We start from the raw sequence: 25,918 nt of genomic DNA, 5'->3' as shown, positions 1-25,918 counted from the left end.
CTTTTCACCATGTTCCATGGACATCTATTTTCTTGATGTATTTAGTCTATAAAGATTTTTCCCCGTTTCTATTGGATGCTGATTCTAAATTTCTATAGACATGGAATTAAACCAAGAAACAGTATTTCTTGTCAAGAGGAACAGTTTATTCCAGATAATTAAATCCAGGAATGTTAAGAGGAAACACAGCAAGGAGCATAAATTAGATTCTATCAAGGATATAGGTCGTTCCTCATGAATGGATACTGACAAAACAATTTTGTGGGAAGCTTTGAAAAGTCATTAATAGTTTTGAAAGTTGTGAAGACTAGCACATTTTGAAGAGGAAAGAGATAAGGTTTAGTTCTGTGTTTTCAAAATGTACCTCAGATATTCACAGGTGTTTCAATGTTTCCTTTTCTTATATTTGACAGTATCTTTGAGCCTGCATCTAAGATTTCTGCACATATACTGTTGTAAATGCTGGAGAGGTCTTCTTCTTTTTTTTTTTTTTTTTTTGATTTGCCCAGATCCCATTTGGAGATGCAAAGAATAAAATGTAAACGCCAAAATAGAATAAATTTAGAAAAACAGAGATCTTCCCAGTGATTGTAGAACTGCTCTCTTATTTATAAAAATTATGTAGAACTGTATTGAGCACAAAGCCCTAGAGTCAGACTGTAAGCTCCAGGCACACAGGGGGCACTTTACTTTTTGCCTAGAGCTGCAATATAAGAGGACTGTAAGTATTTGCTGAGTAAATCAATACACAATAATAATTTAGGTTAGGATTCCTAAATTATTTTCCATAGCAGATTGCTACTTGCACTTGGAAATTAAATAATAAAATTAAACATTAGACAATTGAAGCATAATAAAATTAACCTCTTATCTGTAAATTCAGGTAAAGGATGATACGTGCATCATAGGTTGATTATGGGTTATCATTATTATTATTATTCAATAAAAACTTAATACCTGAACTCTCTCTAGGTATTAAGGACCATGAAAATATATTAATGTGTTGATTTTTCCAGAATGCATACATCAACCTTAAAATACTTAGGCTTGCTTTGAATCTGGAAATAAATAAGAAATATATATCTTGCAAAACCAACTCTGATTATGAGTTTGCCTATCTATTTCACCTCAGACAACTTTATCTTTTGCTATACCTACACCCATCCCCATTCCTTCCCAATACTCCAGATCCCTCTGCACACACAGACACACATACACACACAAACACACACACACACAGAGTTATGACCTGTGTGATTTTGATACACATAGGTATACACGTACGTAATAAACATTATGACCTGATAATACAGAGTTTCTGATCTGATAGTGCCTGTAGTTTCTAGATTTCTCATACATTCTTGCATCTCTGTCTTTTTGTTAATACTTCTGCATGAAACATCATACCTAAGCCATCGCTCTCATAGCATGCGTTCTGACCCTGATCATGTCAAACTAAGGAAGGTTTAACATTGTATTATTTGTAGCTTTGTATTAACATGTAGCTACATTATGTTGCTACCATGACTCTTTCTATAGAATGTAAATTACATGAGAGCAGAGACTATGTTTATGTATTTCATCTTCCAGTGGTTAGAAGCTACCATGGTATGGTATAAAGGTGTTAAAGGAATAATTTGTTAAACTAAAGTCACGTTTCCTCTTCCTGTTGCCTCCTTTTTTCTTTTTTTCCTTCTTTCCTTCCATCTTTCTTTCCTCTCTTACATTTATGAATGGACTCACCTGCAAGTACTAAGTGCAATAAATAATGAAATTAAATGTATAAAATACCTTACAATGGTTACCAATAGTAATATTTTCTTCTATAACATTTAAAACTTACTTAATTTTGGGCCATATTAAGGGGAAAATGAGGAGGACAGAGCATCGATAAAACCAATTATTTGTTAAATTTTAGTATTGGACCACATTAGAAAATCATTCTTTTCCTTTTATTCAAAAGAAGGAACAGGGAAGCAGCATTTTATGTCTTAGATGTTTGAAGCAATTTTCTTTTTTTCTAACTTAAAACACATGTAATATAGATAGTCTTTCTGTACACAGGATTATTCTAAAGGGAATCTTGTTCTCTTAAAAATGTTCTAGTAGTTTGAGCTAAGATGCAATTAGATAAGAATATCTTGTGCATCCTTGAGTTTCATTTCTACACTTTTCACTTGTGCTATAGCTTTTTTACTGTTATAGTTGAGATAACATTAGTGCAAAATAGTAGACAATGCAGGATTATTTGCCTCTAAAGAATTTTGGAGTCTGTGTGTATATGTAGAATGATTATCCTTTGAAAACCTATCTCTATATTTTATGAAAATTATTATCCTTTTAAAACTGACATTTTCAAATCATGAAATACATACTAAAGGAATCTTATTATTTTAGATGCATATATTATTTAAAGTCACTTAATATAAAATGAAATGAGAAACCTTCTGGTTTATTTCATCTGTACAATTTTTTGCTTCTTATTTTGATCTCAATTGGCATATTTTAATGCAATGTCTAAAATATCAACTCAATTCCATGCATAGTTTTGCACATAAGTCTCAGATTGCTAGATATTCATTTTAATCTCATGTGCAGACTTGATTTAATTGTGGTAAATATATATTTACTCCTATGTTTCTAAAAGGATATAGAAATAGCAAGCTAAGTTATCAAAAGAATATATAAAATTTAAAATGTTTCTAATTTTTAGTTTTTGATGTCTGAAATCACATCTTTTTGACTTTCTTGTTATACATTATTGTCTATTATATCGGCTAATGCAAAAAATAGTTTCACATTGCGGCATAAGCCTAATTAATTAGTGGACACCTAAGAAAATAAGCAGTTTGTACAGTTTTCAAAAATTGTTTATTTTGTAGATTATTGTTATAGGGGATATTTGTGAACATACACGATACAATTTTTACATTGTTTTCCATTGCATAGAGTGTAAGCATTATTTAAAATCTTCTACTGTGTGTAGTTCATTATAATTAGAGATGTGAAATGCAAACTATATAATATTAGCTATGTTATAAACTTTTTCTGAGGTTTATTTTTTAATATACTATATTTTTATTTTTTAGAACAGTTTTAGGTACCTAGCAATACTGAGCAAGCAGAAGATACAGAGTTTTCTCATATACTGTCTGCCTCCAGTACTCAGGTCTCCCATAATCAACATCCCTACCAGAGTGATCCCACTTTGTTACAATTAATAAACCTTCTGGACATATCATTAGCCTCCCAAATCTATAGTTTACATTATGGTTCACTGTTGATATTGCTCATTCTACTCATTTGGACAAAAGTATAATGGCCTGTATCCACCATTATAGTATGGCACTAAATAGTTTTCCTGTTCTCCAAATCCTTTTGGCTCTGCCTCATTCTTCTCCCCACCCAAACCCTGGCAACTATTGATCTTTTCATGCCTCAATAGTTTTACCTTTTCCAGAATGCCATACTGTTGGAATAATGCAGTATACAGCCATTGTAGACTGATTTCTTTCACTTAGTAACATATTTCCCTCGATGTCTTTCAATGGCTTGGTGTCTCTTTTCTTGTTAATGCTGTGATTCATTTTAATGTAAGTTTTTAAATGTGCAAACATATTTATCTTCCATGGCTACATTTGTTGATAGCTGCTTGATAGGCATAGACTAATGCAAGAGAGAAGAACAGATATATGTCCTAAATCACATACAAAATAGAAGTAAAATATTGACAGGTGTGGTGGTGTGCACTTGTAGTCCTAGCTGCTTTCAAGGCTGAGGTAGGAAGATCTCTTGATCCCAGGAATTCAAGATTGCAGGGAGCTGTGGTCATGCTACTGAATTCCCGCCTGGGCACAGAGTAAGACTTCATCTCTAAAAAACAAAAAGAAAGAAGCAAAATATTGTTATTGTGTTTATCTCCCATTATCATAAACAAAAATGATTTAATTGTACTTTTCCCAGTTATCAAATGACTGAAATATTCACAGACTTTTGGAGATGTGACATTTTATTATTGGTTGAATTCATAGATTTTTATCAGAAACTGCAAACTTTGAGGCAGCAAGTCTGGGAGACACATCTCTAACTACATTTCTCTATGTCATAGAGATCAATGTGGCTCAAAGAATCGTCCACAGAGTGGTGCTGCTCTGTAACCTGAGTGGGATGGGTGCAGAAATTGAGTGTCAGCATTGGAAAAGCTTTCACAGCAACTTGACAGAAAAAAATTATATATTGATTCATTCTAATGGAAATGAATTTACTTTTGTATTTTGCGTGTCTTTGTTTTTATTTCAATTTTTACGTGGTTAATTTTCTTGTATTTTATAAAAGGTTTGTTCTGTAACCGACTGGGGGAAAAAAACTGGTTCTTCATGACAAATAGCTTTAGAAGTGCTGCCAAATAGTACAGGAACACACAGCAAAGTTTACTGAATTTGAAATTAAACAAAATGAGTACACAATAGGGCAATTTTAGTTAACAATAACTTATTGTATATTTCAAAATAACTAAGAATGGAATTGGAATGTTCCTAAACCAAAAATGATACATGCTTGAGGTGATGGATATTTCAATTTCCCTGATTTGATCATTACACATTGTAAACTTGTATCAAAACATTATAGGTACTCTATATATATGTATGACTATTATGTATCGATAAATTTTTTTTAAAGGAAATGGGTGAGATTTGACCTCTCTTTCTTTGAAAATCCTGACAATAGAAAAAATGAATCACTGTTTTATCAAATGAGAAAAAGAGTTTCCAGAGATTTTCCAGCAACTCGTTGCCCTCCCTGAATGGAAGAGAGCCTCTAAGATGGCCGCCATGATCCCGACATTCTGGTATTCATGCTTTTGTGCTCAAATTCGGGCTGGTGACTCACTTCTCCCAAAACAGTGCTATAGCAATAGGATGTCATTTTGAAATCAGCTTTAAAAAGATCATATTCTATATTACCCATCCTCTCACGCTCTCTTGGAGTTCCCACATTAAGGGAAGCCAAGATGTGAGTTGCCCAATGGAGAGGCCCATGTGGCAAGGAACTTGAACTGAGTCAGTGAGAAACTGAAGCCCTCAGTTCAAAACTTAGCCAGGAACAAAATCCTGCCCCCAAATACGTGAAGTATTGGAAGATAATTGGTCAAGACTTCAGCGGAGCAGGCAGCCCTGGTTGACACCTTGGTTTCAGCCACGTGGAAGAGTTGCAGGCAGCAGCATTCGACTAGATCATGCCCAGATTTCTGCTGTTGCTGCTAAATTTTGGCATAATTTATTTTGTACCTATAGACAAGTGATAAATCTTTGCTAAAAAAAGGGAGAGAATCACGTACTGCCACTGCAAACTCAAGTGGATTCCTGGGAACTGTTGTTAGCTGCTATCTTCCACATGACCCTTTGCTGATTATTATAATTCTGTTTTGACTTTCAGGTTGATTATTTGGCAGTATTATTTCAGTGTTTTGAAAAAGGTTAAATCTAAAACCAAATATTGGGACAAACCCCAATATATGCACATACTAAATTTTTGAATAGTGCAAAGGGAGTTTTGAAAGTCTTCTGTTTATATAATGTTAAAGAGATAATAAAGAATATAATAGTCACAAAGCAAAACTTTTAGATAAGAATGAATCATATTTTAGTTCAAAGATTTTAGAAACCATGAACTATGAATGTAACACTATTACTACAAATAACAGCAACTATGCATCAGATTCTCAGTTTATACATGTAGAAACCAAATGACAACAATGAAATAAATTAAAAATAGCATTTTAAAAACAAAAATAAAAACTCAATGGGAACGAAACAGCTTTTAGTTTGTGTCTAAAAACAGATATGTTCAAAAAAGATATTCACAGGTATTAATCACAATAAAGAACTCTGAGGGAAATAATTAAAGTTCAGTGATAAACACATCCTCCTTAATCCCTAACCAATATACGATACAAAATAGCTTATTTTTGCTACTAGAGGGGGAAAAAAGCACAGAAATATATTCTTGATGCAATAATGAAACAATGAATGCACCATTTTTCAGGATAGCACTTTCTTAAAAAGATAACTATTATTTTACTTTCATTTATGATGACCATTCTTTATTTTACACAGTATTTGGTTGAAATTTTGAACAGCTCTGTATTTTTGTTGACTCTATATGAAAATATCTAATCAGACTGACATGAATTTAACATTTATATGTTATATAAATTTATTTTTATTTATATTTGATGATATAATTAGTCTTATAAACTATAATCAGTATTTAGCATCATAGATGATTTAAAATTATGAATTATAAACACTAAGATAATGCCATTATAATATCAAATGTAAAATAAATATGGAAATACTATAAATATTTTTACATTATTAATATAATACAAATGTATTATATTATTGCACATATGGAAACATAAATTTTTACAAAGAATGCAAAATAAATATGGAGATATTGGTATTGTTATTTTGCTTAATCAGTAAACAATATCTAAACTTTTGATTTACTAATCTAAGAAGCATTCTAGGATTAGAAGCATGTTTTTAGTACTTAGAGGTGCTTGACCTTAATTTAGCCTTTGATTTTCACTTTAAATTGAGGATCATGAAAATGTAGAATAGATATTTGCAACATGTGTCTAAAACTTTTTCTGTACAGTACATCATAAAGCGTTTTATAATCTTATTTTCCTTGGCTTCAGAATATACATCGTGATTTCTTTTTCTAAAAATATGATAAATTCATCTGTAGATTATATCCAAAGTTAGATGAGATACTGATGGTCAGAAAAGAAAAATAAAAGTACTTAGAAAATTTAGAGACATTAAGATTTTAGAATAGAATTATGCAAATTCTATTAACATTGTTAAAATTAATGTTCTTTAAGAACAAGAAACATATTCTCCATCTCCACAAAAGTTTTTTTTTGTTTCCTGTATGGAAATAGAGAAGTATTCCATTAAATATTTTTTTTTCACTTTTTTAAGCCTTCTTTTGTGGGTGAGGTATAAGATAGTATAAGGTTGTTTAGTACAATGGTCTTTTTCAGTAAAAGACCAGAGAGTGAATATTTTAAGCTTTTCAGGCCTTATGGCCTCAGTCATAACTATTCAACTCTGCTGTGGTAAGCACTAAAGCAGATATAACATGTAAAAGAAGGAGTGCAGCTAATAAAACTTTATTTACAAAAACAAGTTGTGGGCCTGGCCCATAGGCCATCATGGCTGCTGACCTGTGGTATGCTGGAATGGTTTCAAATGCAGGCTTTGGACTACACTTCCGGGGTTCAAATTCCAAGAGTACTTCTAAATAGTTGTGTAACCTTTAGCAGATTATGTAATCTCTCTTTGCTTCACTTTCCCATCTGTACAATGGGAGTGATAGAATCACTTACCTCTTGCAGATATTGAGAGTAAAGTGTTCAGAACAGTTGCTGGTAGAGGGTAAGTAATAAATTCAAACCACTATTTTTCTTAAATGTTTTTACATGTGTTAATGTCTATATAGTTACAATGAAGATTCTTAATATTTAAAAGTTCTTACCACAATGAGATATCATCTCACACCGGTTAGAATGGCAATCATTAAAGTCAGGAAACAACAGATGCTGGAGAGGATGTGGAGAAATAGGAACGCTTTTACACTGTTGGTGGGAGTGTAAATTAGTTCAACCATTGTGGAAGACAGTGTGGCAATTCCTCAGGGATCTAGAACTAGAAATACCGTTTGACCCAGCGATTCTATTACTGGGTATATGCCCAAAGTATTATAAATCATGCTACTATAAAGACACATGCACATGTATGTTTATTGTGGCACTATTCACAATAGCAAAGACTTGAAACCAACCCAAATGTCCATCAGTGATAGACTGGATTAGCAAAATATGGCACATATACACCATGGAATACTATGCAGCGATAAAACAGGATGAGTTCATGTCCTTTGCAGGGACATGGATGAAGCTGGAAACCATCATTCTCAGCGAACTATCACAAGGACAGAAAACCAAACACCACATGTTCTCACTCATAGGTGGGAATTGAACAATGAGGGAATAGGTGGGAATAGGTGGGAACTGAACAATGAGAACACCTGGACACAGGGTAGGGGACATCACACACCAGGGCCTATCAGGAGGTGAGGGCCAGGGGAGAGATAGCATTAGGAGAAATACCTAATGTAAATGACAAGGTGATGGGTGCAGCAAACCAACATAGCACATGTATACATATGTAACAAACCTGCACATTGCGCACATGTACCCTAGAACTTAAAGTATAATAAAACCAACAAAAAAAAGTTCTTAATTTATTCATTGAGGCAAAGTATTTCTTTGTGCCTTTCTCTGACATAAATGAATCATAAGTTTTGTATATCAAAGTAAAATTAACCAGTACATATTCTCTATATATTCAGAGGGATTCTAACCTCAATTTTCAGAGACTTTCAGAGACAAATGAGGAATTGTCCTAGTGGCACTGTCCTTTTGACACAATTTATTTTATTTATGTTTTTAATCTGTGGTGAGTCAGAGAGCGTAAAATGCTCTGTAAAAAATAAAGGGCTCACCAAAGTGTTATAAATGAATTCTTTCAGGATTCTAGTACACAACATGGAAAAATGAGTGCTACTTGAGTAATAAATGTAATACTGGGGGCTTGAAACAGATAGTTCGTCTCATATAGATAATTCCTTTATACCCAGACAAAGCTTTACCCAATCTATTTTGTGATCAAATCATGTGTTCAGTATTTCTACACAGGAAAGTTTCCTCTTTTGTGAAATGTATTGGCTTAACTATTATGCTAGCCATTCTTCCCATACTAAGATGAGATGTGTAAATGAGATCATATATAAACCATAATATATAACGTATTTCCAAAAAGAACAGACTGCCATTGCTATTTTTTAGCTTTAGAACTAGCAATGCCTTATGATTTAGCTGATCTATCAAAATAGAGGAAGCAATAAAAGTTAATTATAATAGGAAAATTCTGAAGTTTGGTTTGACAGGGTTTGGGAGATTATAATCACAAAAAACAAAAATAATAGAAAATTTCCCCCCCAACTCCTTAGCACAGAGTTACAAAATCATTATATGATTTATATTTCTGTGTAGATATAAAAAAAAACAAAGTATTTGTCAATAAGTGGAACAATAGCATATTAAACTTTGCTTTGATTATGGAGATTTTAATGAAAATAAAATGGTTGTAGAAAGGTTAAAAATCAGGGGTCTCCCTGTCATTTATACTTCCCCAATTATGAATATTTGGCTGGTTGACCTTCTCCTTGGGAAAAAGTAGGACCTTTCAGTGTGAAACTTCTGGCCCAATTTTTTCTTTCCTGGAGAAGATTAGGAGCCCAAAACACTTTCTGTAATTTTTGTTGTGTTTGTAATTATGTTCTATTTGGGTGGAATTTGAGACTAGGACCCATTTTTCCACTTCCTGGCTTGTGGAAAAAATAATTCAACAGTGATGGTTGTTGCTTTCAAGCAAGACTTAATAGAAACCAGTAGGTCAAGACTGGGAAGTTAGTCAGGAAAGTAAGTTTGGATTCAGAATAACTGATGGGTAGTAGGGGATTAATGAAAAATCCAGAAAGGAAAATAAGCCAGTGGATAAGAGAGAAAATCTCAGAGAAATATGGATGGAATACAGATTAACATTCCTATGCAGAGCCAAGTTACTGCATGATTCCAGGATTTTCTCTAAGATTCTTCTATAGGCTTACATAACCATTTCCTAAGGCTAAAGCCAACATTTAGCATCAGATGCTCGGTAGGGGAAAGACACTGGAAGGATTTGCGTGATTAATTACAGCAAAATCCTGTGAACAAGGGATTGTTTGGAGGCTCTGTATCTGTGTATCTGAAGATGTGGTGTTATGAAAGACACACTTGACCTGACTCAAGATCTTGTATATTTTTTTCATCTTAACCATTGACTAATTGTATAACCTGGAGACCTTCCAGCTATTCATTGTTCTACAGCAAACCAACTCACTAAAAACCAGCCCAAAATGTAGTGGCTTAAAACCACAGTTTATTATTTTATCTTACGATGTCATATTCTGACTTTACTAGCTGGCTGCTTCTCACTTTGAGTCTCTAAAGTGATGGCAGTAAAATGGATGCCTAATTTTGAGTCATTTGGAAGTTCAAAACGGTTCTCTCACATGCTTGGTAGTTGATTTTGGATGTCATCTGGTAGCTCTACAGGGGATATAGACAAATGGCTTCTTTGTGTGGCTTGGGTTTCTCTTATGGTGGTTGGAAGAAAGGTTTCTCATGAACTAGCTCTAGAATGTCCTGAATGCCATTCTGCCACATATTATTAGTCACAGTCATAAAAACATATGCTATTCAAGGGGAAGAGGATGAAAATTCATCTTTTGTTATGAGTAAGTAGCAGGATGAATATGCAGTGAGGAAAGCCATTGATAAAGGCCATCTTTGGAGATCATCTATGCCTATACAACGGAAGCTTTGGATTCTTTATCTTTAAATTTAGGAAGAACTAAGTAATACTTCAGATACCTTGGGAAATTAAATTTTTGGGTTCCTATGTCCTATATCAACCTGTTTATAAGTTAGGTTCCCCATGAAGACTTCTCACTAGCAACATTTGCGATATATTGGTTTTCTCTTCTTGCTCCCATCATGCTTTGAATAGGTTTCTCTTTACATGCTTAGTCCGTTCTGAATGCATCTGGCTTTCACATTAGATTCTGAGTTCCTTGAAGTCACCAGCTATGTACCACTCAATTTTCTTTTTCCTTAGAATATATTGGAGCATAATAAATATTTATTGGAACAGTTGAAAAAAGTAAAATCCTAAGTCTGATATGACACTGGAAGATGAATAAGGTCATAATTTATGTACATTTGGCATCAGAAGTCAAGGGTCAGGGGTCACAGTGGAATTATCAAAAATCTGCTTTCCAACCACCTATTCCATATCTTATAATCTTCCTAAAATATACCATATATTTTATTCAAAATTTTTATTTTTACATGATATAATTTAATAGATATATTTATTTATAGCATCATAATGATTGGTGACAAATACTAGAATGTTTTTCTGGCTATAAATATAATTAGTGCCATTTTTAAAATACATATTGTAAACTAGAACTATATTAGTAGTTTGTATGCATTAATTTAATATTTACAAAGCTTAACACATTATTAGTCTCAATTTTCAGAAAATAAAATTGAAAGAGTGTAAATATCAGAGTAAATGGTAGATATAGGGTTCAAGCCTAGACTTTTCTTCTTCTAAAAGCTTGGTCTTTTCCCTGATGCTCTATTATACCTTGCTGTTTGAATTCTTCGACATTTATTTTTCATTCTAATATATATTAATTGAAATTGTTAAGCTAAAATTTGAAAATTTGTTCCAGGACAAATTCATCCTTAAATCTTCATAATTATTCTTTTTAGCATTGTATTAAAATTTTTTTTCATCCTAATTTAACTGAAATTGGAGCCAATTGTTATGTGAATGAGATCACTCGTAAAACAGTGAGGTATTTATTTTTGGAACAAGAGGAAAAATTACATTTTAAACATTTTAAACAGTGATACATTAATGAAATACAATTAATAATTATTAACATAATAAAATGTAATCCTGAATGATTTAAGAATAAACAATGTCTCTACTAAAAATACAAAAAAACTAGCCAGGCGTAGTGGCGGGCGCCTGTAGTCCCAGCTACTCCGAAGGCTGAGGCAGGAGAATGGCATGAACCTGGGAGGCAGAGCTTGCAGTGAGCCGAGATCGCGTCGCTGCACTCCCGCCTGGGCGACTGAGCAAGACTCCGTCTCTAAAAAAAAAGAAAAACTAATAAACAATGTAACGTCAGTTGGGACTGTGAATTAAAAAGAACAAAGTAAACAAAGTAAGACAGTACTATTGGAAAAGGCTGTCTGCTTTTTGGGTATAGTATAGCATTGATGCTATTACTTTAAGGGAGAATGTATTGCTAAGACGTTCATTTTAGTAATAAAATGTTAATAAATATAGTTGGCAGTACCATAGCTGAATCTAATGTTGGTTTGTATGTATTTCAAATGGATGACTCTATACAGAGGTCTTGTATGAAATCCTAGTGACATCAGACTTCAGGTAAGAAAGTGAAATTCTATAGGAATATTATTAGCTAAACTCTTTTCATATAGATTGACCAGAATATTCTATACTCACCCAGATCGAGACTGTCATATTTGCTTAGAATATGAGCATACTATAACAAAAATAGTTACAATTGATAATCATCACTTTGACATTCATTTTGTATTTGAAGTGTGCCTTCAAAAGTATTATCCTCTGTGTCTCACTTTATAATGATGTGATCTTTTTTCTATCGTTTTAAAATACTTTATAGCAGTTAATATAAATTGCCAAATAGTTTTGAAAATATGCAACAAAATTGTGTTCAGTAGACTTCAATAGTGTCTCTGTTTACTAATATTTAAAAGTGTGATGGTTTGGTAAGCATTTTTTTTTTCAAACATAGATTTTAGAAAGACTTTATTGCTGAAACAGCTCTTCATAGCCACTGGGATGGCTTAAATGGCTTAATAGTGGCTAACATAATGCCTGAGTGTTACTCTTTTTATGTTCATCTGTAGGCATTTATGGAGCTTTTGGGTATCAAGATCTCCTATTCCCAATTGATTCTGTATCAAAATCTATGAGGATGCTTAAGCAATCTCTGACCTAGTTCTGTGCCAATCCAAATTATTCCTTCAGACAATGGGAGAGTTTATCAGTACAGACATAGCTGTGTGGACACAAATGAACCAAACAGTTGACCTTTCCATGTAAGCTTATCCTTCCGACCCACTTCACCTGTACAAAGTCTAGTTGTAACCAGTTATTGGAACAGGAAACTAGCTTCTCCATACTGGGTGTGGTGTTTATTTATACTAATCACCTTTCTGAACTTATAGTTATGTTTTGTATTTATAAGAAAATAGAAATTTAGTCAGATATATTTGTATGTTATTTATTATAGCTAAATATGATAAGCAATATAAAGGCATAGAGCATAGACATATGAGAGCATAGTTAAATAAATGACAGTAAGTCAATACCAAAGGGTATTATATAGCCATTAAATATTTTGGAGAAAAAAAGTCATACAGTTGTAAAATGTTCTTAATAAAATATTACACAAAAATCTGCATTTAAAATAGAATGTTTAATATGCTTTCAATATTATAAAATATGTGTGCAGAAAATCTGCTGCTAGTAGCAGTACTTTGTTGTAAGGTATTTTGATTCATTTGTTTTTATTTACCAACAACTCTACATCAGCTGTCTTCACATGAGTGATTTTTCTTCCAGAGGATATTTGGCAATAACTTGTTACTTTTCCCTTTTGTCACACTTTGAGGGAGTGTCCCCACCAGTGTCTCACGAGTAGAAGCAGAGGATGGTACTAAATAGTGATCAATGCACAGAATAGTCTCCCTACCCCTAACACAACAAAGAATTATCTGGCTCAAACTATCAATAATGCTAAGGATGAGAAACTATGCTCTACAATACATAGGTGTGTTCAATAAAGTGCACATATATTTTATTTAAAATTAGAGAAAAGGACACAGCATTAAAACCACAAGGAAAAAGACAGTTTAAACAATAAAACACATAAGTCCAATTTTTATGTAGACTTTATTTTGTGGACAACTTGCAGTTATTATTTCTATAACTACAAGAAGTTGGCAGTGGTTTAATATTAAATTCTAATGGTCTCTGTAATTCACTCCATAAGTTTTTGAACGTGTGTGACAAGAATCCAACTTTGCTTCTTGAAACACTCAGGATTGGTTTCAGTCATTTAAACCCAGAATTTCTCCAACTGAAGGCATCTCTTGTAGTTGTTTTCTAAATCCCTAGTTGGCTTATTTTGGATATAAATTGAAGCCTGAGAACAACCAATATTCACACAAAGGTTTTGGAACAAAAGAAATTGTGCCTGAATGAACACTTACGTGAAAACACTTTTATTTCTCATCCTGACAAAATTCCTAAGATTTAATGAGGTGAAACTGTTTTTTTTTTAATTAAAAAAAATGTCTAATGATGTCAGAACACAAAGAATATATCTAAAAATGGCTTAGTAGTGGGGCTGCTTTCCTTTTCCATCATATATATGTCTGATCCCCACTGCGGTCAAACTTCAAGATTGCCCTTGACATAACCAAGAGAACCAAGTTCATGTTTCACAATTGTGATTATAGATTTTTATATAGCTGTGGTCCCAAACGCACCAAGTTGACCATGTTATTCTGAAGGAAGATCATTAAATGTGGTTGAGGTTAGATTTTAAAATTACATTCTTTTTAAATATACATCCCCCCTAATTCCTGCTCATCTATTCAGGTATTCAGTATTGCAAACACTGTGTGTTGTGTGAAACATGCCGCTTTGACTTATGTGACTTCAGTGCTGACAATGTCAGTTCTACAGCTTTTCCGCCTTCTTGGACTCTGTGATGTTTATATGAATGGAGTCACTATTACAATAAAAACTTAGCCACGTCTTTTCGGGTGTTGCCACTGGTAGCTGTAACATGTCAGAATAATCTGAGATGACAGCAAAAACATTTTTCTTCTTGCATTTACTATAGGAATAAATGTAGGTATTTAAAATTTTGCTACATTTGAATTTTTATTTATTTATTTATTTTTTGGAGAGAGCATTGGATTTGAAAATAGGAGGAGGAGGAATTTATGGCTGCTTGTAAGAAATCAGAAAAACAAAGGATTTGGTGAGCAGTAATGACAGCTTGTCCACGGTGTTACCCAAAGACACTGACACAGAAACTTGACCCTTATGTGTAGCTATTAAGATTTAGCACCTCCTTTCTTCCAGATATGGTGCTGGCATTTTACACAGTTGATAACTAATCCCAATATCTCCCTCTCAAATAGGTAGAGATTATTTTTCCAACTTTCATCACAGGAATCTGAGGATAGTCTAGGCTGTCATCTTTTCTAAAGTGATGCAACCAATGAGTGGTAGAGCCAGACTTAAAATTCTGGTTTGCCTGTCTCCAAATCCATCACTCATGTGTGCATGTCTAGTTTTCTGTTCTGCTTCAGGAGAGATGTAAAACCATAGCAGCCCAATTCCTCCCCATGCTTGGAATGAATAATAGTCATCATCATCAAATAGTAAGATACATTTTTAAAAACAAAAGATACTAAATGAGTTTGTTATGTTGCTCAGCTCAAGTTTTGAGACGGTTATTGGAGTAATTTCACTTGAAAGTCTAATTTTCCAAGAATTGTATCATGCTATAATTGTATTTAAAAATGTTTTAAAGACAATAGATAATCAGTGTTTATTTAATTATGTAGTAGCATTATCCTTTCTTAATCTAATCGTAGATTATCTAGTGGAAAATCTATGTGTATAGATTGCTATAATTTGCCTTCCTCTTAATATAACCCTATCTGGACATAAATGTATCAACTACGGTGATGTCATTTTTTTTCTCTTTGTTTCATTTTTTAAAAAATTTGAAGTTGGTGGAGTGCAATTTCAGAAAGTGTTGACTAACTGTTAGTCACATTAAAAAAAACTTCTGAAACTTAATTTAAAATTGTCATAAATAAATTAAAGGATTGTGTTTATTTCTATGATTGAAATCAGTGCTGCATTTTCTTCCTTACACAGTGGAGACACTGAAAAAGAGGCTAGAAAGAAGATTCAAAAAAGGAAGATAAGTCATTATATAAAAAGGATAACTGCACTCATATGTTTATCACAGCACTCTTCGGAAGAGTAAATATATTAGATTCAATCGAACTGTCCATCAACATGTGGTTGCATAAAGAAAATGGAATACCATTCAGCCATGAAAAGGGAATAAAATGTCTTTTGCCTCAACATGGGTGGAACTGAAGGCCATTATTTTAAGTGAAACAACTCAAAAAGAGAAAGTCAAACACCTCATGTTCTCACTTATAAGTGAAATAATACACATGAGACACTTGGAAGGGTGGGAGGGTGTGAGGGGTGAGAGCTGAGAAATTTCTTAATGGGAACAATGTACACTATTCAGATGATGGTTACACTAAAAGTTGAGATTTCACCACTATGTGATATTCATATAACAAAACTGCATTTATACCCCTTAAATTTATACAAAGAGAAGGAATCTCTGCTTACCCCTTTTGAATTCTGTAGCTTCTATAGCTTTCCAATTAACTGACTTGAGTGGGTCTAACAGTTTAGAGCTTGGAAATGTTATAACTTCACCATGATGTGCTACTCTCTTCTGGCAGGTTACCATAGTGACAACAGTGTATTAATTTCAACAGTGACATCTTTTTAATTTATAATAAAATATGATATTAATGAGGAACTTTTATAAGGCTTTTAGAGCGGTAAAAACAGTAAATAAATAGACATAGTCTATTTGGCCTTACTTTTCAAAATTCTTTCCAGTATGCTTTGCCCTACATTTGTGCTGTACTGCCATATTTACTAAGTATATTGTAAATATATTTCATTGATTCTTTTCCATATTAAAGAATTAAACTTTAGGCAGGACTTAATTAGGCGTGCATGTTTTTCAACCTCTAGATTGCATTTTGATGAACTCCTTAGATATTTGATTAACAAGAGAATGATTTGCATAAAGCATATTTATACTCCATAGGCCATTGCAGAATCACTTGGTATTTTCCCTGCTATATTAATAGTTCCACTTACTGTTGTACTAGGGAACAATGAAGTTGTATAATTGGAAACTGGTAAGATACTTTATAGCTTATTAGCTTAGGGTAATTATCTGCATGTTATATTATGCGCTGAATTGTAATTGAAAATAAGCATTGTAATATTTAGGAGAAGTGGCAACCAAAAATAGTTAAATTGTTATATTAACCATTGACTTGCAATGAAAATGAACACATTTATTGGAAGACATTTCTGTAACTTGTAAACAGTGTGTTCCTTTTTGATAACTATTGTTTTTCTCTTGTTTCTTTTTTATTTTTATTTATTTATTTTATAATTTGCTGCTTGCCATTGCAGGAAGTAGAGGTTTGTATACAGCTTCTGTGTTTCATATTTAATTTTAGATTTTATATGAATCCTTGCATTTTAATTACTCATATGCACTCAATTCACATTATTTTCCCCCTTAGGATGATTATTTCCGCACTTGGAGTCCGGGAAAACCCTTCGATCAGGGTAAGAATCCAACTGTTTTAAAATAAAAATCTTTACATGTTCATAATAATTGTACTTTTAGAAATGATATTTATTGTGTGGTTAGGCTTGAAAATACTAAATACAAGAGCTTACATGAATGGAAAAATTTATGCAATAATTACTTACATTTCAGCATAATATTTTTAGAAGTAAGCAATTAGTTATCATGATTATGTCAGGATGTCTTTTATTTTTAGATACATGTTTTAGATGACTGATTTGGGCTTCTGAACATTACCAGGTTTATTTTTATCAGTAGATACAAGTCACTTCATCCAGTTTTCAAGTGCATTCACTGGGCAATAGATTTATTTGTGCAAACTTTTAAAACAAATGGCTTTTTTTTGCCTCTTTTCCAATTAATAAAAGGTTTCCTTTAAGGTGAGTAAATTCATAATTAGACTCAGCTGAGGTCTTAACAAGACCCAACAGGAAAAATGTTACACAAAATTGGGGCTTCCGCACCTCTTTTTCAAACAGCTTGCAATTCTGATTAACTTACCTTTAAATGGAAAGCAGGAAATATGGATGAAAATGGAAATACTTCTACATTTGCAATGAGAATGGACATATCAAACACCAAGCAATCATAGTTACATAAATAACTAAAGAGATTTGTTTACTAAAGTTCACATTTTAAAAGTATCTTACTTTTAAAGTTTCTTTTTGTAAGTTTCTATAGTCTGTGCAAAGTAGAAAAAAAAAAAGTTTCTTCTTTACATAGAGTATATAGTAACCATGCAAAAGATAATACTCTGTGAAGTAGTCATACTTACAAATAGAAGGCTTTGTAAGAGTGTTTAGGTGATTAGATGATGAAGGCATAATATGTTATTTAAAAGATCTTAGAGTATTTTGCTATGTTACCAGATTTTTACTTAATATTTGGGGTGAATGCTACAACACCCATGCTGTATGAGTGAGAAACCACCTGTGTGGACCTAGACATAGACCATCATCAACATTGATATTAACATGGAGTCTGAAACGGTCATTCAAATTGGATATCTTCTTAAAATGACTTTTTTTCTTATATATTTCATTTGATTTCACTATCATCCAGTGTGTGTTTGTGAGATCAGCATTTTAAAATTATAAAAGAATTATTTTTGAATTTGTTACTAATAAGTCAAGCCAATGCTCTAAAACACAGGCAATAAAAAAATAATGACATGCAGACAGAGATGTTATTTGCTGGCTTTCTTGGGAAATTAATTTTTATGATGGAATCATAAACCTTGTAAAATGGGTGTTAGCTATGGAATTTGTCATACTTGGTGCATCCAGTTATAATAAAGATGCTTTTATTTTCCTTTATGTGTGCATGACATTGTGTAGAACTGTAATTTATCTCTCTTAAAAAAAAGAATGCTATTTTAGAGTCTCCCAAACAATTAATGATACAAGACTGATTTGCTTTACTATTCAGAGAGGTTTTTAACCCACTAACTTAAAAATATTATATCAGGCAGGAATAAGCTTATGACATGATAATAGCTAATATTTATGAAGAATGTCCTATTTTGAGTGACTACTCCAAGTTTTTGATATATATTATTTAATTTAGTTGTTACAGCCCTGCAAAGTAGATGAGAAAGTTAAGATATTGAAAGAAGTTAAGCTCCTGCCCAGGTTATATTCCCACAGTGTGGCAGAGTGGGGATTTAGATTCAGTCAGTCTGAACCCCCAAACCTATTTCCTAATTGCAATGCAATATTACCACTAACTTGAACAAATGTTAGAAATAAAGTTAAAACAATATTTTGTGGACTATTATCGGGGGAACCAGCCCCCAATATTTCAACGTAGGTTCTTTTCTATTTTCCGTAAATGTTGGCTGGTCTGAGAAATAAATGGAAAGAGTACCAAAGAGAGAAATTTTAAAGCTGGATGTCCAGGGGAGACATCACATGTCAGCAGGTTCCATGATGCCCCTGAACCTCAAAACCAGCAAGTTTTTATTAGCGATTTTCAAAGGGGAGGGAGGGTACAAATAGGGTGTGGGTCACAGAGATCACATTTCAAAGGCAATAAAATATCACAAGGCAAATGGGCAGGGCAAGGTCACAAGGCCAGGGCAAAACTAGAATTGCTGATGAAGTTTCATGTCCCACTGTGCATGCATTGTCATTGATAAACATCTTAACAGGAAACAAGGTTCAAGAGCAGAGAACAGGTCTGACTAGAATTTGCCAGGCTGGAATTCCCTAATTCTAGCAAGCCTGGGGGCACTGCAGGAGACTAGGGTGGGTTTCATCCCTATCTACAACTGCATAAGGCAGACACTCCCAGAGCAGCCTTTTTAGAGGCCTCCCCCTGGGAATGCATTATTTTCCCAGGCTGTTAATTATTAATATTCCTTACTAGGGAAAGAATTCAGCAATATTTATCTTACCTGTTTTCGGCAATAAGAGAAATATGACTCTGTCCTGCCCGGCTCCCAGGCAGTCAGACCTAATCGTTATCTCCCTTGTTTCCTGAACATTGCTGTTATCCTGCTCTTTTTTCAAGGTGCTCAGATTTCATATTGTTCAAACACACATGCTTTATGAACAATTTGTGCAGTTAATGCAATCATCACAGGGTTCTTAGGCAACATACATCCTCAGCTTACGAAGACGACAGGATTAAGAGATTAAAGGCAGGCATAGGAAATCACAAGAGTATTGACTGAGGAAGTGATAAATGTCCATGAAATCTTCACAAATTATGTTCAGAGATTGCAGTAAAGACAGGTGCAAGAAATTATAAAAGTATTAATTTGGGGAACTAATAAATGTCCATGAAATCTCCACAGTTTATGTTCTTCTATCACGGTTTCAGCAGTCCCTCCGTTCAGGGTCCCTGACCTCCCACAACAGACTGTCAGATCTCAAGTTTTGATTTCTTGAACATATATGGTTGATAAACATGTAATAAAGTTTTATATCAAAAAATAAAAATAGAACAACAATTAGATTGAGATATGTGTATTTGTTTGTGGCTTTGAGTCAAATTAATCAACCTAGTTGTAGACCACACTGAGGAGTGAGCAAAATAATCCTATTTCCATCTAAATAGTGTGCATCATCTAGATAGAAAAGACATGAGATATGTTCATTTCTTATATGTTTCTCACTTTTTGATGACAGACTCTTCCTTCAAGTATTATTTTCAAAAGCTTATTGGTGTGTTGAACATGAAACCATTTAAAATACTTTTTATGAGTATTTTTAGTTTTTAATTTACCATGTTTTTCACTGAATTATGGACATCCATATTATATCAATATAAGTTGATTTTCCCCTATTTCATTTTTAAGAGGTTTGCGTGTTTCCTAAAAAAAGTGAAGATAACCGGGCACTGTGGTGGGCGCCTGTAGTCCCAGCTACATGGGAGGCTGAGGCAGGAGAATGGGGTGAACCCAGGAAGCGGAGCTTGCAGTGAGTGGAGATCGCACCACTGCAGTCCAGCCTGGGTGACAGAGCAAGACTCCGTCTCAAAAAAAACAAAAAAATAGTGAAGAAAAAGTTACCTTGTCATTATATTTTTATACTAGTATTTATGCTATTTTAACAATTCATATGTCCATTTAAAGTTATCCTTTCTTCAATTTCTATAGAATGCACCATAAAGCATGCAGAAATTAAAGTACCAACAATGAAAATGTTAATTAATATTTTATAATATGAATGGTGTAACTTCTCAGCACAAAACTCCTTTCTACATATGCATACATATGCAGACAAATACATACATACATAAACATATCGATTACGTATTTACACATGGACAGACACATTTACGCTTACAAATTTGGTTCTAGGTAAAATAATCTGATTGTTCATATACACCTGATCTACCTTTTGGTTTAACCATGACATATTTTTCATCTCATTTAAGTTTCTTTTAATCAATCATTTTTCCAGTTTCTTTATTTTTTTACCACTAAAACAGTAAGAGTTTGGGGGAAATAAAATGTTTTCAAATAAGCTTAAGTAAAAACTATTTTGATGATGGTAAATCTGCTGCAAAATGAACTAAAGCACGCCAATACCAACAATAAATTGGTCTAGATATCTCCACACTGATTTTTCTGTGATATTATTTCTCTTCATCAGTGCAGTTAATCATGAGTTGACACAACAGAAATTACCTGAAAAATTGTTTTGATAAGGACATATATCTTGAATAAGGCATAAAATGTATATTCTTTGCTATATTTACTATGATAAATAAACTGAAGGGAAAATGCATGTGTGAACCTAGGTGATAGCATAATGAAGATTTTGAACAATTTAATCAATGCTTTAGATAAATATGCTGTAGCTTTCAAAAATAAATATTCACATTTTTCCATTCATTATGTTAAATCTGCCTTGTTTGTGGTCATGGATTAACATTGATGTGTAAGAGATACATCAGTAAAGTTCCTAGCAGTGAGTCCTGACAGTTGCTCAGAGAATCTGCTTGAACTGAGGTACCCCATCTACAAGGATCACCTTTTATTTAAACGTTGTTTTCCCCAGCATATGATAAATATCATAAATCTCTAGGTATCCTAAGGTGAAAGATTTAGAAGGAAAATATGCTTTCTAGGTTTTCCTAACTTTACTATCCAAAGGAGCTTGGTGTGCCCCTACTTGGTTTCTACCATGGTAGTAAATTATTATGAATAGATTAAAAATGAAGAAGATCAATATATAGAGATCCAGAGATATAAGAACAAACCTGTTTCATTTTTTGATGTGTTTCTCCTGCTCCTACACATTTTTGGGGATCTTGAATTAGGGTCAAGAAGTGTAGCTGTGGCTCAGATCAGCACCTTTCTGTCTTTTCTCAGCAGTTTCATTGTGTGCTTTCTTCTTAAATCAGAGCCTCTCAGGAAAGGCAGCCTAACTCCTACTGGTTTGTTAGATTACATTTAATTCTTATTTATTTATTTATTTATTCATTTATTTATTTATTTTTGAGATAGAGTCTCACTCCTTCACCCAGGCTGGAGTTCAGTGACCTGATTTCAGCTCACTGCAACCTCTTCCTCCTGGGTTCAAACAATTCTCCTGCCTCAGCCTCCTGAGTAGCTGGGATTACAAGTGCCCTCCACCACGCCTGGCTAATTTTAGTATTTTTAGTAGAGACAGGGTTTCACCATGTTGGCCAGGCTAGTCTCAAACTTCTGAACTCAGGTGATCTGCCCCTCGGCCTCCCAAAGTCCTGGGATTACTTGTGTGAGTCACAGCATGTGGCCAAGATGGCAGATAATTCAATGAAAGTTCCTGAAGAGGAGGTATGTGAGGAAACCATTCCTAAACTCAAGCAGCTCAGATAATCTAGCCATGAGAGACAGATACATGGCAGCTAAACATACAACTAGAGGAAGCATTCTGGCAAGGATTAGAGGGTTGGGGGAAGGGGAGTTGTGAGAAAGAAATAACCAGCTCTTTGGAAGGGCAGTCATGTGTTTAGCCATATACTTATCCATTGTATTAATCTCTTCAGAATCATTTCTTAGAACTTTATTTTATTCCCATCATTTTTTCCATCCATTTGCAAAATGTCTTACATATAATAACAGTCACAGCCTGATATATCCTTTTGCAATCAGTATTTGGCTACAAAGGACAAGCTGTTGAGATTTCATCTGGAGCTTTTATTCCCTTCAATGAACAGAGCTGTTCATAGTATTATGGGTGTAATTATTTCTGAAACTGAAAAAGACTAGTGTTTGAGGAAATGCACCCCTAATTTAGCTTCCTCTTCTTAAAATGCATTATCATGCTTCTTAAAATGCATTATCATGCTTCTTAAGGAATAGGTTATGTAGATTAGACAATGTCGATATTGACTGTCTCCCAGATGCCTTTAATTTTTACTTGTTTACATGAGTATCATTCTTTTTTTATGGTTTTGGATGGCATTTATTGATAGTATTCTGAAACAATAGAAAGGTCTGATCCATCCTTCACAATAGGGGCATGGTGGTATCATAATGCTGCTTTGTTTAAGAACTTCGGGACTTTCGTCATTTTTCTAGTGGAAAAATTGGTGTTCCCAGTATTGAAATTCAGTGGAGGCAACATGCAAGGATGATTACATGATTACAGTATTTTCTGAAAGTGACTTCAGTCATTTAGAAATGTAAATCCTGAGCCTTTATTTGATTGAACCAGTATTTGATTAATTCACATGAATTGATTTGGGAGTTTTGAATATGTTTGGACAAGTTCCCTGTTTAGACATTCAACTTCTAATAGTCTTATCAATGTATATACCCTACATTGGTTGTATCATCCATACTGGCAACCTTAGATCATAGAACTCCTTTGTATCCCTGAGGAAAACCTGCTAAGAAATTATATTCAACCTAGAAACCAACAGTAATGCTCATTTACTCTATGTCAGATTTAGCGTCTAAGAACTACATAGGGCTTCTAAATGAGAAATTTATTTCATTATCCAATTCTTACTTCTTTATACAATGATGGTGTTTTATTTGTTTTACACCATGACCCATAAAATGTAGCACCAAAAATCTTAGATTGTTTTGTTCTATACCAAATGAATGTACATGTTCCATAAAATAATAAATACTATGTAAAGGTCTGTGTTTTTAATTCTTAAGGTAAAATCAAGATTAGTATATAATACTTGATTTGCTTCATATCACATTAGCCTACATAGGTGTGCAAGAAGGCAAATTATATCTATTTTCCGTTTCCTTATGTGTTATTAAGCTGCAATCAAATATAGAGAGCAGGAAATTAATCAAATTAATTTAGAAGGTGTTCAGTAATTTAAGAAACAATGTTGTTCACAAGCCGATCCTGGCTTTCAGAAAGTGAAATGACAATTGCAGAATTTAACTGAAGACCCACAATCTAGGAATGGAACCACTGCTCTTTTGATAAGTGCCACCCTTCCAGTGGCATCACTGGAAAGTCTAGATTGCCTGACATACTGATAATCAATAATTAGGGGTCAGGTGAAACTCAGGGTCGGCTTGTGAAAAGTTGTTAAACACGCTAAGTGTGAAATGTCAACCCTCACTCTAAACTTTCCCTGTTCAGAGCATCAGATGAAGACTTCACTGGGTTTTATAGTGGTTTTCTGTCTTTTGCTAGTCCATTGAAGAAGGGAGTTTGAAAGCTGTTGTATACTGCTAAAGATTGTCTGCCCATGTCCTTCCTGAAATAGCATAATTGTTTATGGAAAGTATCTTTAATAATGCTGGATACAGTTTATCTTGAAAAAAACAAAAGAAGGAAACAATATTATTATCTCAGGCCTTGTTAATCTAGCATAGCAAGAACTATTATAAAGACTGAAAAAACTCTGGACATACATAGAAAGTCATACTTTTACCAGGAAGCGTCTACTGGCTAGAGAAGTGATTCTCAGTCCTGGCTGTACAGGAGAATCACTTCACACTCATTTAAAAAGTATAGTTGCCTAGGCTTGATCCCTGAATGTTTTGATTCAATTGATCTCTTGATCCCTGAATGTTTTGATTTAATTAATCTGGGCTCTTGGTGTGTGTGCCTAGGCTTTTTTTTTGTTTTGTTTTGTATTTTACTTTTTAAAAAATTGCAGTAAAATATATGTAAGATAAAATTTACCATTTTAACCACTTTAAGGAATATAGTTCTGGGGCATTAGGTACATTCATATCCTTTTGCAATCATTATTATTATACATCTCCAGGACCCTTTTCATCTTCCGATTAATGACTATCTTCAGTTTATTGGGTATGAACTGAAACTATACATGCATTAGACAATAACTCTCCTTTATCCCACCCCCTCAGCACTTGACAACCCCAATTGTACTTTCTGTTTCTTTGAATTTGACTTTTCCAGACATCTCCTATAAGTGGAATCATACAATCTTTGTCCTTTTGTGATTCACTTATTTCACTTAGTGTAATGTCTTCAAGGCTCAGCCATATTGTGGCATGTGTCAGAATTTCCTACTTTTCAAGACTGAGCAATGTTTCATTGTATGTACATCCCACAGTTTGTTTCTCTATTTATCTATCCATAGACACTTATGTTACATCCACCTTTTGGCTATTGTCAATAATGCTTCTACGAATGTGTGTGTCTAAATATGTTTGGGTCTCTGCTTTCAGTTCTCTTGGTTATATACCTGGAAATGGAATTGCTGGATCATATCGTAATTGTATTTATTTGGGAAACAACCATATTGTTCTCAATAGCAACTGCATGATTTTATATTCCCAGTGGCAATCCATAGTGTTCCAATTTTTCCTTATCCTTGTCAACATTATTATTTTTTAAAATTAAAATCTATCCTAATGGCTGTGAATGTGATTGTGTTTTAAACTCCAAAATTTGTTATTTTATGCAGGTATAGCAGAGAATCATAGGGTACTAGCAATAGCTTATCAAAATAATTCATTTCTGTCATTTCCTTTAGTAGTACTGAGAATTTTGTGTCAAAAGAGTTCTTCTTATGAAAGCAGCTCAAACTGTCAGAGAATTTTAACTGACCTATTCACTTTTTCAGATCTGGTGTCAGAAGCAGGTACCAAAGGGCTTTGAGAATAAATTGTGGCAAGCAAGGAAACCCCCAGAGAAAAATCATTGCCTCCGTTGAACAAACACCACCTATACGTCAAGTATTTTATAGAAGACACTTACTTAAACCACCTCAAAAAGTA

General features: G+C 33.5%; 1 protein-coding gene across 2 annotated transcripts in view; it reads left to right on the top strand.

Moving 5' to 3' along the window:
- The window catches only part of SPOCK3 (SPARC (osteonectin), cwcv and kazal like domains proteoglycan 3), a 490,780-nt gene that overhangs the window by 159,130 nt on the left and 305,732 nt on the right, over positions 1-25,918 (top strand). For both annotated transcript variants that reach the window (XM_033215626.1, XM_033215625.1), the window contains one exon: positions 17,189-17,234. In XM_033215626.1, coding sequence (XP_033071517.1) covers positions 17,189-17,234 — 46 coding nt within the window. The remainder of the gene's footprint in view (positions 1-17,188; positions 17,235-25,918) is intronic.

Source organism: Trachypithecus francoisi, unplaced genomic scaffold (genome assembly GCF_009764315.1).
Source record: "Trachypithecus francoisi isolate TF-2019V2 unplaced genomic scaffold, Tfra_2.0 Lachesis_group1, whole genome shotgun sequence".
In the NCBI taxonomy this organism is placed as follows: Eukaryota; Metazoa; Chordata; class Mammalia; order Primates; family Cercopithecidae; genus Trachypithecus; species Trachypithecus francoisi.
This window is presented reverse-complemented; position numbering and strand designations above follow the sequence as displayed.